Source organism: Strix uralensis, chromosome 13, assembly GCF_047716275.1.
Source record: "Strix uralensis isolate ZFMK-TIS-50842 chromosome 13, bStrUra1, whole genome shotgun sequence".
Taxonomy (NCBI): Eukaryota; Metazoa; Chordata; class Aves; order Strigiformes; family Strigidae; genus Strix; species Strix uralensis.
Window position 1 is genome coordinate 16,161,094 of NC_133984.1, and position 19,108 is coordinate 16,180,201.

Consider the following 19,108-nt stretch of genomic DNA (forward strand, 5'->3'; position numbering starts at 1 on the left):
TCCAGTTGCTGCTGGGGTGGAGTTTCACAACCTTTCCATCTCAAAGAAATAGGCAACATGAGAAACTCTAAGATAGGTTTCCTTATTTGATAGTACTCTTTTATTAAAGATCAGTTATCACAGGACTACTTGGGAGGCAAGTCATAAAGACCAATTATTTTTAATCATATTTGATATTGATAGCAGTCATTTCTTCCCCGCATAAACTCAGCTTTATCCATATTTCCATTTTCTTGGGCTCATCTTTTTACTCTGTTGTTCTACCAAGTCTTTTCTTTCCTGCATAAATCTGAATTCCTGCCTCAGGATGTCTCCAATTTTGCTGTTGATTCTTAATGCAGATATACTTGCATCTCATGTTGCACTGGGAACTATGTGTGTAGTTAACAACACCCCAAGAGAAGGCACACAGAAGAGTTTGAATAGATTGCTGTGACATATAATGGCTTTGGGTCCTTTAGAAAGAACTGTTTGATTCGTGAAACTTGTAAGTCTGCAATTTGGGCAAATAAGCCTGCACTCTGAAGATCCTGTGAGTGGATTCAGATCCCAGAAATGGCATACATGAGGTGTGATCATGTTGTAGGTCTTGCAATTCCAGCTTTGGTGCTACAGGCTCCTCCTCTGTGAGAGGGTATGACTGCAAGGTAGGTTACAATGACAGATGATTTCAGGTATCCCCTGCATGCTTTTTTTTTTCTAGAAATACAGAGGAGAAAAGCAAAGTGCCTCTGCTCATTCCCTCTCTATTTCATTTTATAGCAAATGAACACCTCTTTATTTTCTCATTAAATTAATTAAGAATCTGTGGGGTGTTTTGCTAGAAGGTAAAGCTTGTCTTGCTAATTTAGATCCTCTCCCCATTTTTTTATTAAAAATCATAAAACATTACGATTGTATGTAATTATAATAAGAAACTTTTTTGAAAACATTATTGTAATTCCAGTGGGGTAATAAATAACTAGAATTGACCAGCAGCTCTTCCTTAAAATACCTTGAAAGAGATCTTTGCCCTGAAGTTGCTGTTCTTCAGTAAAGTAAAATCTGCAGAATTGTACATGCTTGCTGTGTTAATACAAAAGGCCTTTAGCCTGTGTGCACTGGTTTAAATATTAGCCTAAATAGTTGTAGCCAATAATGTTGACTGAAAGGTGGCTTTTCATTGTTGACAAAGTTAGTACATTTAAGAGTTGCAGGAATTCTTTCCTTCCCGCAAGTGCAGCAGCAACTCTTGCAGCTTATATTCCTTCGAACAGAGAAGAAAGAGCCTTGATCTCAATATTTTATTCTCTTTGGACAATATTCAGTGATTCAGTGTATGTAAATAAATAATTCATTTTAAAAAAGAATGCTTGTCATGAAGCAGAGAGCATAACTTCTGAGCAGGCTTTCGCCTCTGTTGTTAAATCAGAATGTAATATTTAAGCCCTACTACAGATGATCAGAAAGAAGCCAGCATATTTGCTACAGATGTGAGGCTAAAAAGCTGTAGAATTCAGCTAATTAAAAGTGGCATCAGCTTCTAATAAGTAGCAGTAGTTGCTTAACCTGAAGTTTTCCATTTCCAGACAAGTTTGTACAAGTTTGTATTTCCATAGTACTAGTTAGGTAAATAAATGGGAAAGTTACTGTTACGTGGTATCATAAGAAATACTGTACAAGTTACAGGACAACTCTTTTGTTTGAAAATGTTTATAGATTGCCTCTGTTCAAAGATTGAGCTGACACACCGTAAGTCAGTAGAAGGATTAGCTATAACCCAGAACAGACTTATCTGCTTCGTCCCGTGGTTATGCGAATGCTTGCACTGGTAGAACTGAGAGGCAGACGAGTGGAGTCTGTCACAGTTTAACTGGGTGCTGGCAGCAAGGATTGTGCATGGAGCCATGTTTCTGGTCTTGAGTGGAGGAGAACAGCAAATAGTGAATTAGGAACAAGTGTCTGCCTTTCCCTTAACACCAAGAAGGTGTTGCACTACTCCAGCTCTGGGGTATTGCATGTGGATTCTTTGTAACAGATTCTTTGTTAAATGCTTTAATGTATTTCTGAAAAAATGTTTACAATTAATTAATCTTAAACTAATTAGTGATAATTGCATGCAAATCTCTTAGTTTTCAGTGCAGTAGATAAAACTGAACAGAATGATAATTTACTCCACAGTGGACTAGAAGCTGAAAGTTCAACAAGGCTTGATGTTTTAGATTCTTATGCAAATTCCATGTTGATAGTCTAATGAGAATAATGTTATTTCTTCCTCTCAGTGTGATTGGAGAGTCAGTACAAGAGGAACAGATTTGCAAACTGTGTTTGGAACTTTGAGTGAGAAAGTTGAACATGATAGTTGCTTGAACTTTGGTTTCAGAACAATTTTTTCTTAGACTAACAGAGAGAGAAAGATGGGAGAGGTAATATGGTCAATAATCTAGCAAGTGCCAGAAGCACTTGGCAAAACAATAAATGTGGTATGTGCATGTTTTCCCCCATCCCAAGGTGTATATAATTGATTCATTAAAAAAAGAATGCATATGTTTGAATATGAATGTGTGTGAATACACAACAAAGTCTGAAGTCGTGTTGAGCTCACTTCAGAAGTAAAATAAAAAATGTAGTTTAATGCAATCCTTATATTTAGTGAAAGGTCTGTGTGTTTTAATTAATATTGTTACTGGACCTAGTTTTAGGTAGCCTCTGGCCACTTACACAGTGGGCCAGAAAGTTTATATCCACAAGTATTGGATACATAGTATACAATATTTCATGCTCTACAACCCTATAGAAATATTTCTGTTGGAGGAGATTGGTTTGTTGCCTTTCTATGTCTCTCTCCTTATCTCGCTTTCCTCTCCCAATAGCAACCATCTAAGTAGATTCCTGTCCCTTTGGGAGGCTGATAGGGCAATTGCATGGTCTTTTTTCAGCTCAGAAGGATACCTGTATGTGTTATTTCCCTAACAAATGGTAATAGATGAGACACAATTTAAACTCCATCTGCAGAAGTTTGTTTGGTTTGTTTTTCTGAACTTCACAGACAGAGATGGTTATTCTACAAAATGTTGCCTGTAGTGTATCAGTATTTTTAGTCTATATAAAACCTGTGGCTTGGTCCTCAAAGTTCTGTGCTGAGCCTGGTAGGTAAGCCAGTTACAGTCCAACTAATGCCTTCCAAACATGTACCTATCCCTTACCTACCATCTTAGAGAGGAATATTTTGGGAAATTTCTCAGAAGTTTTCATCAATGCAGGAACGTTGGTCTCTTGAGGAAGTCAAAATAAATTCCTAGCTGTGCCCATGCCAGTCTTAGTGTGGATGATTCTTATTTTGCTTGTGTGTGGCTTCCATTTATTTAACTCAGGCCTGGTTTTGATTAACTGGAATTAAAAAATGAAAAGCCATTTGAACTGGACTAAGAGTACTGCTTAGCTACGCAGTTGGAATTCATGCTTCACAGAATGCTATGAAACTTTCTCAACCAGAGGAATTGTGGGTGCAGTTGTGTTGCCTTGCTCATTTTGCTGTACATCTTTTTCTTCTACAGGGAAGAAAAACGGGCCTAAAACTCCATTAAAATGGTTAATGGGAAACATCCAGTGCAGTGCAATTACCTACTGCTTGAATGTTTCATCATACTTAATACATCACTAGTGCTTCTGGTTGGCTTCTCATGAAAACTGCGTGACCACTATTATGCAAAACAGTTGTGTAGAGTTTAGAATCAATATCCTGCAGAATTTGAAGGTGTGCAAAACCTGAAAATATTTGATCTTCGTGCTTAGCCAACTGAATATAGACAGTTACAAAATCACCAGCTGCAAAAACTTAGTCTGTTCTTGGAATAAACTCCGTAGCTCATTTCAGCTTCTAACACTGTTTCATTTTACTTTCAGGTCCTTTGGGTTCATAATTACATCACCTGAGTATACAGATTTGGTCTCTCTAGTGATTATATATCCGTGTCATGGAAGTTAGGTTTAGGAGTGTTTGGTAATTAAAATTTGCAGTGAATTAAATTTGTTAGTCTCCAAGTAATTTTTCCTACTTGAGAAATGTTAGGTTCATGGGGAAAAATTGTTGAGGTCATGGCCAGCTACAAGAGAGACTCTTCCTCCCACTTCCCCATGCTTATATATTAAGATAATGAAGATTAAAAAATAGAGTCTTAATATTAGAAAATATGTTAATTGAACAAGTGGTAGAGGTTTGTAATATTCCTTGTTTGTTTTTTGACTGTCATGCAGTTACAGTAAAATAGGTTGTTACTGGAAAAACTGTTACAGCATTTTCCAATTAATTTTGTGTAAAAAAAAAAAAAAAAAAAGTGCCATACCAAATAACATGATACCCTTTTAAACATAAACTATTCATTTCCACACACAGCGTTGGGAACTTTGGATTTAAATGGAAATAACATCATAGTTATGTGGGCATGAAAATAAAAATGTCCGTCTGTGAATGCTTTGTGTTTACACACAGCACTCAAAAGCAACTGAAAACTTACTGGCAATGGAATATCTTTTATGGCATGCCTGATCCAAGTGCATGTACTCTCAACAGAATTGTTGTACCTTGAAAACAAGGGTGCTTAAACAATGCCCTGGAAAGGTGCCTAGCCTAATTTTATTATTTTTAAAAATCTTTTTTAGCGGTTCAACTTTATAGATGTCTAACTCCTTGGTATTAGTAATTTTGGTTTCCATACTGGCATTTTGTCCTATTAGAATACTTAGTAGCATGGAAATAGGAGTTTGAAGCTGAGTGCTTTGGAATATCTCCTTTTCCTCATCATATATTAGCAAAAATTTTGAAGGCTCCAGGCTCAAGTTGTAGTGTGACAAACCTTTCATTGTTCAGTTGTTACTTTGAACAAAATTAATGCTCTTCATTGGAACATGATTAGATTTGCCAGCTGCTTGGTTGCTTGCAGATTGTATCTGGTGATGAGGTGATTTTATCAGCAACAACATTGCTGACAGTGTCAGAGGGAGACAGTACACTCAGTGACAGAGCGACTTTTGTATCTCAGCTGGATTTCCTTCAGACCAGAAATGAAGCTCCGTGGTGGGGAGCTGAGGACCATATTTGTGCTGCTACTGACCTTACAAGGCTATAAGGTGAACAACTTTCAAAAAGATTACATTCACTTCAGTACCACCTCTTGAAACTCTTCACAAAACCGTATTAACCACTGAAAGGTTCACATTTGGGGTTTTATCATGTTAGAAATCTCTCGTATGTTTTTTCTTTTAATGTACTAATAAAGCTGCCAATTTCTTGCAGGTGGGTGTACATGGCATTAGAATAGAATTCATCAATGAAAAAGGATCAAAACGCACCGCCACCTACTTACCGGAGGTTGCAAAGGAGCAAGGTCATTGTTGCACTTTATTTCATATGATCTGGTGAAGAATTTAAGCATACATATAAATCTAAAATGCAATATTTGACCTTGCACTGATGTCAGATGATGGAGCAATATTTAATTGTAAGAAGACTCTTATATAAAATGCCAATTACATGTCTGTATCAACCCCCTTATAGGGATTCAGCAAACTGTAGCTGTTTTTTAAACAAGTCATAAATGCAGTGTAGCTGTAGGAAAATAAAATATGGAGGGGTGGTACAGTGCTGTCAACCAGCTTTACAGTTAAAAGCTGCCAATTTTCGTATAGTTGTTATGCTGTGATACTGGTAACATGCAAAAACTCTATTAAGTGATGGGTTGTGTGGTCAATTATCTTAACGGCTGATTTATTCCTAAATTTGCAATGATCACGTCTTTTTTTCCATTAGCTACTTTCTGCTAGTACTTAATTCCTTTTATAAGCACTGGCTTCCTGGGTTTTGATGGATGGAAGGGAATTACTTCCAATATGAAATCCAAAATAATGTTGTCAAAGTCTCTTTTAATAGAGGCACAGACTTAAGTTTGTGAATTAAAAAAAACCTATAGATTTTGTTGAATAGTAATCCTTTGGATTAAGCAGCTGATTAGGACTACTCACTATGTTTTTTTCTTCCAAGCTTGACAGTGTGTCTAAATCTTTTACATTTTGCATTGCTGCTTTTTTTTTTTCTTTTTCTTTTTGTATTTGAGTTGGTCTGCTAAGCAATAGGATGAAACCTTTACTGAGGATCATCTTTAATTGATAATTCTGTTTCCAAATAGTCCCTTAAAAGTTTAGAGGCTTTCCAAGCTTTTTTTAAATTCAGGAATTGGGGGGTGGGGGGGTGGTGTTCGTGTTTAAATTTCTAAATAGTTCTAGTAGACCATGCATTGCAATCTGACTCTTTAAAGTACTCAAAACTATACATTTGTATTTTTTATGTACCCAAAACTACCCTTTTTTTTTTAAAAAAAAAAAAAAAAGGCAAAAGCAATGTGACTAGGGTAATTGCATCTTTTGGAAATAATATGTCTAAGCTACTTAAAATATTAGGCTTTCTTAAATCAATAAACAGGAGTTCTGAATAGCATGCAGATTTTATTGAGAACAATAATGAATCTGTATTTTTAATCCATCACTTCTTTTTATATATATATTAGTTCTGAAATTAGAAATATCACTGTAAAGTTAAGTGATATTTATGGAGAAGTCTAGTCTCTGAAGTTCTCTCTGCACATGTTCAACTAATAATTTTGAAAAATTTTTTATACAGAAATTTATTTTTTCATACTGTCATAGCCATTTATGATGTATAAAGTGATTGTGATACATGATCATACCTGAATGTTTCAGAAAAGCTTAATTTTGTATCTTGTTCCCGATCTAGGACACCTGGATATAGTGGGTCCACTTTTGAAGTATTTCAGCTATGAGATAGAAATATATGTTGTTTGTAGAGTGAACTTTGTGTGTAAAGAAACCCTATATGTGGTATTTCTTTCAGCTGTCCTTAAGTAGGGAAGAACGATCTATGTTTTATGCAGAACTCAGCAGAGCACTTTCATTATCAGTAAAACTACATACTGTACTGTATTTTTGCAACATCTATTCTTATTACTATATTTCTGACTAATTTTTGCTACTGTATAATTCAACAGGATGGGACCACATTCAAACCATAGATTCCTTATTGAGGAAAGGAGGCTACAAAGCTCCGATTACTAATGAATTCAGGAAAACAATAAAGCTAACCAGGTATGCATCATGGGATACTACAGATAAGTCCTGTTTTTGTAGTACTGTGATGTGTTCATTCCTGGTAAGTGCTTATTTTCAGATGTTAGTAGTAAGCTTTCCTGTATGTATTAATGATTTCTTTCTTTTGACAATAGCAGTCCAGACTTTTGAGAATATCTGTGCCTTGCATAGGGGTTAGTGGCACTAAGCAAGAAAGAAAGGCTGTTATTAAATATCAGGCTACATATGTATCAGGGTACCTGCATGTTTTGTTTCATAACTCTGAAAAACCTTAGCAGTGTATTAGCGCTTGCTTTTTACAGTTTGTTCGTTGGCTGTAAGGGATCTTCAGGGGCTGTTGTTAACAAGGATTACTTGTCAATTTGTGTTGGAGCAGATGGTGCTGCTGTGAAGTCACAGAGGCCCCTCAGCACTAGTAATGGGTTCAATTCCTAAAGAAAGCGTTGTGTCTTTTTTATCTCCTGTGGAGTATAGGTTTCCCTTATCTTAACAGGTGTTTGGTATGTAAACTAGGTAGCTGATTTGACAGTCAGTGTGCTAGTTAAACTATGTCAGGGTGTTCTCAGGAGTGAAGACATGAATTCAATATTTTATTTCATACTCAGTCACTCTCACACACTAGTGTATTTTGATTTTGCTAATTTAATAAAATGTGTTCTTGAGGGCTTCTTAGTGGGCGGGAGCCAAAATATTTTAGAATTAGCAGCAGATATTCTGCCCATAATATTGTAGTTACATGGTGAAGCGTGGAGGAGTCTATAAGAACGCCTCTCAAACTATATATTTTTATAAACTTGCAGTATAAAATGACTGCTAAACTCTATATATCTATTTCATCCTTGGAGAAGTAAGAATTTTTTAAATCTTGCATCATAAGGAAGTTCATCATCTTCAGGGAGGCCACGCTTGAAATACTATTAATACAAATAACGAAGTTAGAATCCTTTGTCCAAAACCTGTTGTCCTTCATATCTTTTATAAACATTTAGGGGCTCACACAGACACAAGATTAGTTCTAAAAATATTGTATATATTACTCTTGTTTCTGTGTCTTGATTTCTTTGGAAATTCTTTCCTCCTTAGTGCAGCTAGGTGTAAGCCAGACTTGAAACAATTGGGTTTTAGTTATGGACAAGGAAGTAATTTCAGACATTTGAAAATACTTGGAATCTCCTGATATGTACTTTTACAGGACAAAGACCTGAGATTTTGGTTCTTTTCAGCTTCCACATTTGTCATCTTCATCTACAAATCTTGCTATTACTTAGCAGTAGTTTATATTTAGAGCAGATAGAAAGCAAAGCATTTCTTAGAAAATGAAATATTTTAGTATTAGAGGAATTACTTGTTCTGTGATCTTGTGGATGAAGAATAAGACTTTGTGTCTCAGTGACTGTTCAGAATTCTGGATTCTTGTAGGAACCAGATTACTGTGGAGTAGCAGTGACTAAGGAAAGCATGCTATTCTGGAGGTTAAATTAGGGAGGAAGGATTTACAGAATCCAGCTAAATTTTCTAATGCAGAACCCCAGTTTCCTTTTAATTTATTTCAGCTCTACACCTTGTTACCTTCTGTTCAAAAAGAATATATGGAGATAGCCGAGGGCAAGAGTAACAGTGCTGTAGTTCTTAAATGACAATTTGTGTACACTTCAGTAAATGAGGAATATATTCTTCCAAGAAACAAAAATTCTGTATAGCACACCTTTTCTTCCAGCTACATGATTTGTTTGGAGCAATGGTACCTGAGCACAAAATAAAGAAAAACAAAGAAAACCACCCCCCCAAAAAAAACAAAACAAAAAGCCTGTGTTTTTAAGTGTATTTAAGTTCACAACATCCAAACTGCTAGCAAAATCACTGGCCTGATAAGTGGAAAGCATAATTTTTAATATTCGGAAGAAATCTTTTTTTTTTTGGCTGTCTGTTTTACTTGCTTAAAAACTGAGCTTCTGCTGACATATTCTAAACAGTAGTATTAAAACAGTAACCATTTCCCTGCATCAGACAACCTTTTTTAGAGCCTCATTTTAATAACTTCTTGTCATACAGTAAAATGTCTATTGGAAGAGTGGAGTAAGTGCTTTTAACTTCTTTTTCAAGTCTTTGAATTAAAGTAAATGTCCTGTGTGTGAATAAAGCTTTAAGCTGATCAAAACTAGTCTATTGCCAACTATCTTCACTTGAAGTTAATACCCAGTAATTCTGGCCATGTTTTGAAGAAGTGAACTGAAACATACTGGAGCTGAAAGAAGTGTACCAATTCACGGGGTCTAGAATGCATAAGGACAGTAACTGCATTTTCTCTTCCATCTGCTTAAATGCGCAGATGTGATTCTAGTCAGTCAGCCTTTGGCCTGCTCTGACCCACTTCCAACCAACTTCATTAACTACCAAGCTTCTGGTTTAGTTTCGTAGTGGCTGGGGATTCCATTCACAGACCAGCTTACTTGTCCAGTGTAGAGTGCCAATACCATTCACATCAATTCAAGAAGAGCTGCAGCTAATCTCTCAGCCAGCGGCTGTTTGTTAAATTAGTACATCATTAACAAACAACTGTTGTATCAAGTAAGTGTGGGCACCTTTGGAGCTCTGAAACATGTCCACTGAAGCAAAAAGTTGCAAGTGTAAGATGTCCTGCTCTGTTCCTCTGGCAAAGAGGCAACAGAAGCAAATGTGTTTGCCACCTTAATTGCTGCAGTTGGTAACTCCACAGTAGTTTAAACTTTTGTGTTGGGTTGTGAGTACAAGTGGTTGAGCCATCTGTTGTGTTTTTTTCAGACCTAAAAGAGGAGAGAACAACCAGAGCAACTCCAGAAGAAAAATATGATAGAAAGGAGAGGTGGCAATATTTTAAGTCACTGTAGCTGGATTCACCAAACCTCATCTGTCAGATCTCTTATGCAAGGTCTTTCTAAGTGAAATTTGTGGAAATGTGGAATAGTGTTGTTTTTGTGTAGATTTTACACTTCTACAGATAAGTGTAAATGTGGCAATATGTTCCTTGTTGTCAAACAATACTGATGCAAGTATATCCAAACTATTTGTTGTCAGGGCCTGGATTCTGCATTTAGTCACATATAGCTGGCTGATGTTATTGCAGGACCTCTCTCCATTGTTTTTCAACGGTCTAGGGTGTCTGTAGAGGTCCCGGTTGACGGGAAGCTGGCAAATGTCCATTTTTCCAGAAGGGTAAGGAGGAAGACCCTGGTGATTACAGGCCTGTCAGTCTCACTTCAGTGCCTGGTAAAATTATGAAGGAGGCTATTTTGGGAGCTATTGAACAATACCTGAGAGACAACGCAGTCATTGATCATAGCCAGCCTATGTTCATGAGAGGAGAGCCCTGCTTAACCAACTTCATTTCCTTTTATGCCAAGGTCACCCATCTAGCTGACCAAGGAAAGCCAGTAGATGTGGGTTTTTTTTTATTTTAGCAAAGCTTTTGATACTGTCTCTCACAGTATCATTCTGGACAAAATGTCCAGCACACAGCTAGACAAATCCATAACACGTTGTGTGAGCAATTGGCTGATGGGTCAGGCTCAAAGAGTTTTAGTAAATGGGGTTACATCAGGCTGGCAGCCAGTCACCAGTGGCGTTCCCCAGGGCTCAATTTTAGGGCCATTGGTCTTTGATGCTTTTATAAATGACCTGGATGCAGGAATCAAATGTACATTAAGTTTGCCAATAAAACTGAACTAGAAGGAGCTGTGGACTCACTTGAGGGTAGAGAAGCCTTACAGAGAGATCTGGATAGACTAGAGAGGTGGACAATCACCAACCATACAAAATTTAACAAGAGCAAGTGCAGGATTCTCCACTTGGGCTGGGGTAATCCTGGTTATATGTACAGACTGGGGGATGAGAGGCTGGAGAGCAGCCCCATGGAAAGAGATCTGGGGGTCTGGGTTGATGGCAAGTTGAATATGAGTCAGCCGTGTGCCCTGGCAGCCAAAAGGGCCAACCATGGCCTGGGGTGCCTCAAGCACAGCACAGCCAGCCAGCCAAAGGAGGGGATTGTCCCACTCTGCACTGCACTGGTGTGGCCTCACCTCCAGTCCTGGGTACAGTTTTGGGTGCCTCAGTATAAGGCCATCAGGCTATTAGAGTGTGTCCAGAGGAGGGCAACCAAGATGGCAAAAGGCCTCAATCAGCACCGATCTCTCCCTGGTGACCAGCAATTGGACACAAGGAAATGGAATGAACCTGCATTAGGGGAAGTTCAGGTTGGACATTAGGAAAAGGCTTTTCACTGAGAGGGTGATCGGTCACTAGAACAGCACACACACCCCCACCCCCACACACCCCAGGAAGTGGTCATGGCACCAAACCTGTCAAGAGTTCAAGGAGCGTCTGGAAGATGCTCTTAGTCATATGGTTTAGTTTTAGGTAGTCCTGTGAGGAGCAGGGAGTTGGACTCCATGATCCTTACGGGTCCCTTCCAACTTGAGATATTCTACGATTCTAGTCTAAAAGGAATGTAACTCCATTTATCATAGCTGGGATCATTTTAAAAATAGAATTTGACAGACTGTTGATACTGATTGTAAAACAGCCCAATTGTAAAAACAGCCCCAAAATCTGTAGTGCTTGTTTACAGTTTTTCCTCCTAGGTTTATGTAGAGAGTTGACTGAAGATATGGGACATTCTCAATAAATCACCATGAGTTTCTATTCCCTCTACTTCGAGTAACATAGCAGGGAACAATTTTTAACAGTTCTGTTTGCTTAAAATATTTTTCATAAGCACTTACGTTGTGATTTGTCATGCGATTCAAGAAATGACCCTGACAACCATGGTGGTTCCTTCCCTGCCCTTGTGCAGCTGAAGTTAGTCTTATTCCTAATATCAGAAGTATAGAGCTGTTATCATTAAACATACCACTAGTGCAGTATTTTTAGTGCTACTTACAGCTTCCTGGTAACAGTTCTTGAATTTGCTTCTTCGCTTTTTTTCTAGGTACCGCAGTGAGAAGATGACGATGAGCTACACAGAGTACCTTGCCCATCGTCAGCATCATCACTTCCAAAATGGTATTGGGCACCCCCTTCCACCATACAACCATTATTCCTGACACTGAGCCGCATGACCAGTCACTGGACCTCTCTGCAGACCTCTTCCCAGGAGACCCTGCCCCTTCTTGGTCTAGCTATCTCTATTACTGTACCATTTTATGATGATAGTTTCCGTTGCCATGTTGAGGCTTCTCAGTTGGTTAAGCTCATCATGGCAACGGGAGGGAAAACTACATTACTACAAAGATCCCATACTTTTTTTATTATTGAGTCACTGCAGATTTTTTTGCAGCATATAGCCCTTGGGTTTTTTATGAAATTTTAAATTTCTACTTCATTAACATTGAATTTTATCAATCAAGGCTTTCTGTGACTGTGGATGGAAGGAAGAATTTGTGGATTACAGTTAGGGATGCTTTGCTTAGCAAAAAGGCATTCATGGCTTTTGCATTAACAGGTGTGACAGGGAATGAAACATATCAGATTCAGGTATTATACTAGACAATGAATTGCATTTTCATAACATTCTAATAATGTTGTGTGTACAATATCTCACCCCCACGGTAAAGACTTCATGTAGCTATATACATGATCTTCAGATCCAGCGCATGCAGCCAAAATGTCAAGGCTGACATACAAAATGCTTTTCTGGATGAAGAGAAGCAATTACATATACAATGAGAGGTGATGTTAACATGGCAGCATTTTCAGAATCAAGTGGTCTAATTGGTAGGGCATGACATAATGCAGTAGGCTACCAGATACCTTTGTCTCCCATGCTGTGCTGGGAATCGAGGGCAATCCAGCCCTGTCAAGACTAGTCATAATAATGCATTTGTAATGAGACGATGCCTTTCTGATGATCTCAAATTAGGAGTGACATTTGTTTTTAAAAACAGGTTGGTGAGTAGCAGATGTCATATTAGGAAGAAAATGGATTTAGATTTTAGTGCCTTTGACTATGACATAACTATATACTTATATATAAAATTCATAGAAAAAATATAGCAAATATGCCAGACATTCTAGCAAACTATATGGAGTCTGCTCTGGCATCAGGTTTTTGGGGATTTTTTTTAAAGTGAGATTTTTTTTTTTTTTTATAGCAAACCTATTTTGAAAAAGAAAAATCCCTGTTTTGTTCTTTCTTCTGCTTTTGAACTTGTTGAATTTTATCAAGGCATGAAGAGTTTAAGTTAACTATTGTTTAAAAAAGAAAAAAAGACGGTTGTGAAAGAGCACAGGACAAGTATGCCATAATTTTACATGTTTTCATCTATTACAGGAATAGTACTTCAGAGCTTAAGTTCTGTGTAATAATTCTGATACCCCTCCACACAGTAGAAGGAAAAAAAACCTGATTGGAACTTTTTCTTTCTGCAAAAATAGGATTTAGTAGAAAGTATGCATGGTATATTTGCAAGCCCAGTATATGGTAGGAGCTAGCTCCTTGCTCATGTGCCTGCAGAACTCCCACTAATACCTGTTGTAGTTCAGTGCATATTCTAGGGGGCAATACACCTTCCTAATATGAGTGAGTAAACCACAGTAAGCAGAAATTCCAGTTATTCCAATTACTTTGAATAATGAATGTTTGTAAATATATAGATATATAAAATTCAAATAGAAAAAATCAATCAAAATTCAGTTGTTAAAAAAAATGAGACAGACTATAGAAATATTTCAGTAAGGTTTCAAAAACACATATGGATAAATTATGCTCGTCCCTTATGTGAGGTTAGCTTTGCCACTTAATTTTTATGGAGGTTCTTATAGAAGGTCTTTGATATTCCTTCATCCACAGCATTTGATGTCCAAATAGTAACATTTTCAGTTGTGATGCCTTAATTCATAAGCAGAGGGCCTGAAATTTCAGGAGCCAAGCGATGCCAGCCAGAAGCTGCAAAAATTAATAGATGTTTATACAGAGGCTATTTTGGATGATACTGTTGTCTTGTTTCTACTTGGGGAACACTTTTAAATGAATTAGTCTTCAAGTGGAAATTGTGAACAAGTGGCTACCTGATAGAGTTGTGTTGGGTTTTTTTTTTTCTTGCCCTTATAGGGAAACTGAGCACAAACTGAATCATTCTGCTGCAAAAAAAAAAGTCATCCAACCCCATCTTTATCTGTCATCTCGTTACAGCATGCTCATGCTTCTGTATGAGCTCATTGTTAGAAGTTTTTTAAAAAGATCTATTATATATAAAAATATATATGTATTGAAAGGTGCTAATCAACCTCAAGCAGGTCACGTGACTGGTCATGCGGATCTAAAATCATATCAGATTTTTTAAAAAATCTTCGATATATGCAGATGTTATACAGAATTTCTTACCAGTGTAATAATGATATACTGATGAATAAACAATCCTGCAGGTTTTTAAGGACAAGGTCAGCAATACTTCCCACCATGGCTTGGGGGAGAAAAGGATAGTTTTGTCTCCTTTTTGTATACAGCATAATGCACAATGCATTTTTGTCTATCTCTTAGTAGCTGTTGCTTAAAAATATAGTTAAAAGGGTGTTATACAAACTGTAAAGGTGTGCTTTTGAAATGAGTTAATGCCAGACCCTTCTGGACCAGAGTTTTGTATCACTAATTAAAAAACTGTTACAGAGTCTGTGGTCAATCAGATTGTATGATATTTTTTTTAAAAGATTGGAATAATCAGTCTATCTACAGTGTTTCTAGGGCACCTACCTCCTCAGCATGCAAGTGCTGAAAATGCTATGGATTGTTTCTGTGTAATTGTGGGTTTATTTGTACAAAACGTGCAGTTCACTGTGACATGCACTGGGACAGAATAGGTCTGTTTGCGTAAAGCTGATCAACAGTTGCTTTCACAAATGTCATTCCCTTGTAGTTACGCTTAGTACCCTTTTAGGTATATTGCTGGGCTTAGATACAGATCTTTAAATTTTATAATTTTTTTTGATTTGGGGTACTTTATAAGAAGTTAAGGTACAACCAAGTAGCTTATTTCACTGTTTTTTAAGTTGGAATGCTGATTTTTTTTTGAGCACTACTCAGTTTGCCTTATTCCATTAATGAGACTGTTGGTTTGGGGTTTTTTTAATTCTTTTGCTTAATGTTCCTAAAAACCCTGTTCTGTAAACTGAGTTAGACAACAGAACCATAGACTTGACATGGAACTATTACGGAGTCATGCTTCAAGTGGCCTTCCTTCTGCCTAGACTGCTGTAGCACCGACTTTTCACCATCTCAACCCCAACGCTGATCATAGCAGCGGGAGGGCACACGACAGTTCTGACCTCATACACTATTAAATCAAGGCAGTCAAATCCATTTGCACACCCTGGTGTTTGTATACAGACCTCTTTACTTGTCTTCAAATGTGCGGGTTTTTAAAATTGTTGTCTGGAGTAGGTTACATCTCTTATGTGTGTTAGATCGAACCAAAGAAGCCTCCAGCCATGCCCAAATGCTGCTCCTAAAGCCTGCCTTCCAGTCCTTACAAAATCCCTGCAGGATTAAATGTGTTAACTTTTTTATTTTTGTACAGTTTCTAACTGATTTTTGCTAGTGATGTTAATTGAATTAAGTTTATTTGGGGAGTCTGAATACCTCCTCCATTTAAATAAACTGGTGACTTTCCTTTTATGTTTAAAAAAAAAAAAAATTAAAAAAAAAAGAGAAACCCAAAGTGTGCCTCTCAGATTTAAGGGTTTCTGGTTACATTTATTCTTAAGACCAGCAATGATTCTTTATATACAAAGATATGTTTTCCTCGTTTTTTATTACTGTTAAAGAAAAAATAAAAAATAAAAACCTCTTTCTTTGCTCTGGACCCAGTAATTGCGCTGGTACATAAACGCACTGAGAAAACAAACTTTTGTTTGAACTTTTGTAACAACTTATGACTGTTTTTGTATATCAAAGTTGATTCTTTTCAAGATATTTGGATCTAGTTTCTAAGTTATTTTAGTGTTTTATATGTTACAAAAAATACTTTAAATTGTTCACCAGCATTTTGAGTTATCTTTAATGCAATGGTGACACACAATGGGCTTAGAGCTACCTGGAGTAGCTTGTAAGGCCTCTCGTTTCCTTCCTTCCTTAGTAACTTGATTGATTACAATAATATCACAGATTACCTGAACCCCCTTCCTTTATAACTAGATCCTCCTTCCTTCCACATTTAATTGCTATTAGTGTGAAGAAACTGTTGAAATGGGCATTTTAATATAAGTACGGCTTAAAAAGAAAAATGAGGAAAAAAAAAATAGAAGGTTATTTGTGGGTCTGTGAGATATGGCTGTGGAAAGATATTGTAGTAGTTTTAACACTATTGTTATTACCTTTTAAATCATTTACCCAATAAAATAAGGAAAAAGAATCACCATTTCTTTTTATGTTTCTCTGCTTAATTGTGCGGCTTGGTCAATTTTTTTACTTAAGCATTTGCACTTAGTGTTAATGTTAAAGGCTAACGATGTGTTAGAAATATTTTCCTGTGATTAACTGTCTTTCCATTTTGCCTGCTGTAGGAACAGATTGTGGACAGGTGCATGCAGCTTTCAGTCTAATTCAGAAGTGAGTCACTAAATGCTCCAAGTTAAATCAGCATTTATTTATATCAGTATATTTATCAGTATTCATATCAGTTATCAGTTCAGTTTTATACTTACGTCTAACTTGAAATATGGACTTTTGTCCATGTTTGGGCTGCTTATTCTCTAAGGGGGCAGTGGTTTCAACCTTTTGAAGCAATACTTTGTTGCAGAACCAGTCATATTGGTGTAACCAATACATTGCCATTGCTACTTGTAGCAACATTATTCAGCAGAATAATGCAGCAAAATGTGTATCAAAGAATATCTTGAGGTATCACCTAAAATAATTTCAGTACACTTTCTTTGTATTGCTCTTCTGGTAGTAGATGTGATTTTAAAAGAGTATCTAGGCTTGCTTTGCCATGAGGGATTTCTTTATCTTGCATGTCATACCTAGCTCATGAGAAGACTGTCATGTTGATCAAATGTTACGAAAAAAAATTATAGCATAGAGTTTGCACTGACCTGTGGGGTTCCTGCAAAGTATGGAGGGCCAGGGAAGAAGTCTTTTCCCCTTCCCCAAAAGCTTTTAGTCTTAACACAGTGGGGCAATTTTTAAATTGTTTTACTTAAGCAGGTCCAGTGAGAACAGCACACCAGAACCTTTAGCTCATTAACAGCTTTACCTGTCAGCTTAGTAACTCTGGTTTGGTAGCAGAGCTTGTTGGGATATTGGTCAATGGGTGAGGAAGCCTTGGCAAGCATCTGCATTGGTATGGATAGCTGTGGGAAGGGAAGGAGTGTGTTCCTGTGCAGCAAAGAAGCCACAGTCCAGCTGATGACAAAACAGAGTACCCAGACAGGTAAAACTGACTTGGAGAACTTTGTTCCCTGAGCCAAATTTGTAGTGTGCTGAGACATCTGAGTTAAAGGGAGTGTATTTCCTCTGTAGGATAATTCTTGAAACAAAGCAAGAAATTTCTAACATCTCCCTGGAATGCCAATCTGATTATAGAAGTGGTTTTGTTTGCCCTTGACTAACAATATTAACAGATCTCCTCTCTGTAGATGCAAAGTCTTTGAAAACAAACTGTATCCATGTAACCTTCAGATGTTGAAGATTGCAGCCATTACTCCACTTGCTTTGAAGCCTTGATTTAGAAGGTTGAAAAAAACCTCTGAAGGGAAAACCTGCCTGAGTAAATAACTTCCATTGTTTTAGTACCTCACAGATTTCCTATCATTAGTCTGAATTGGGTAAAACCTACCTAAAACTCATAGTCCATTGAGATGTATAGCTAGTTAAAACTTCCTACCAAAAGTTTCCCACTCTTCTTGCTACTTTAGCCAGCTATGTAGTTATCATGCTATAAAAATCAAACTAGCCAAATAGTACTGAGTATTAAGGATGTTTCAGAGGTGGAAACTTTCTTATTCTTACATATATGTTGGTATTAAACAGTGAAAGGCTGACTTAAAGTTATAGAGAGATGCAGAGGATAATTGGCAGTGCCTGAAAAAGGAAATTGCTTGCTCAGTTGATCTTAGGTCTCCATAAAGCACTTCACACTAGATTTCTACTTAAGTACATTTATACAGTATCTTTATACAGTTCAGAAGAAATTAAGCTGGAGAATTGGTTCTGTTCCCCAGCTGCATGGAAACTTAAAACTTCTCCAATGCAGATATAACAACAAGGTGGGCACATCCAGTGTGTTCTTTTTCCAGGAACAGTATTTACAGGAACCTTATACAACAAAATACCTGCTTGTCACAACATTATTGCAGTCTATTTAAATGTATTTTTAATTATAGCTAGAAACATTTCTGAAGTGCATTAAAACTCCTTTGCCATCATCTGTAGTGTGAGATTATCTCAGTACCTTAATTGCAGAAGCTTTCTGAACAAAGTTTTGAGCTGAAAACTTCTGTACATGTTCTCTGACCTTCTACTAAAGCGACATAGAACAGGAAATAAAAGACACTGCTGAAGTTGTGGCAAGAACAGTGGGAGCATAGAGAAAGCATCATAATACTGTAATACTGCTTCCTGAGCTCTTTAACCGAAAGACATAGACAGGGGCTATTTAAACAGTGATTAAAGGATTTATGTACTACAATGAGGTCTGCCAGTAAACTCAGGCTTGGCTTGTGTTGATTGACAGGTAAGGCACAGGTCAGACTTAAATGCTTAAAACTTCCAGAAATCCCGGTAATCATTGTTCTCACTGAAACTGCTATGTGCAAGGTAGACTACATCTACTGCTTAAGACAGAAGAATCCATATTCTTATCTGATTTGATGATTAGCTATCTAATTTTAAAGCACCCTGTGACTCTTAACTGTTCATATTACAAATTGAAGTGGAAAGTCAATTTTGGTTTTCTTACCTGGTTTTAAAAAGTCTTAAGCAAGACAAACTCAGTGCCTG

The 19,108-nt window shown here is 37.1% G+C and overlaps 1 protein-coding gene across 1 annotated transcript in view; it reads left to right on the top strand.

Moving 5' to 3' along the window:
• Positions 1 to 16,525, top strand: part of AMMECR1 (AMMECR nuclear protein 1) — a 109,394-nt gene extending 92,869 nt beyond the window's left edge. The window contains exons 5-7 of the mRNA XM_074882445.1: positions 5,276 to 5,366; positions 7,041 to 7,137; positions 12,104 to 16,525. Coding sequence (XP_074738546.1) covers positions 5,276 to 5,366; positions 7,041 to 7,137; positions 12,104 to 12,218 — 303 coding nt within the window. The 3' untranslated portion in view covers positions 12,219 to 16,525. The remainder of the gene's footprint in view (positions 1 to 5,275; positions 5,367 to 7,040; positions 7,138 to 12,103) is intronic.
• Positions 16,526 to 19,108: the final 2,583 nt, after the last annotated feature.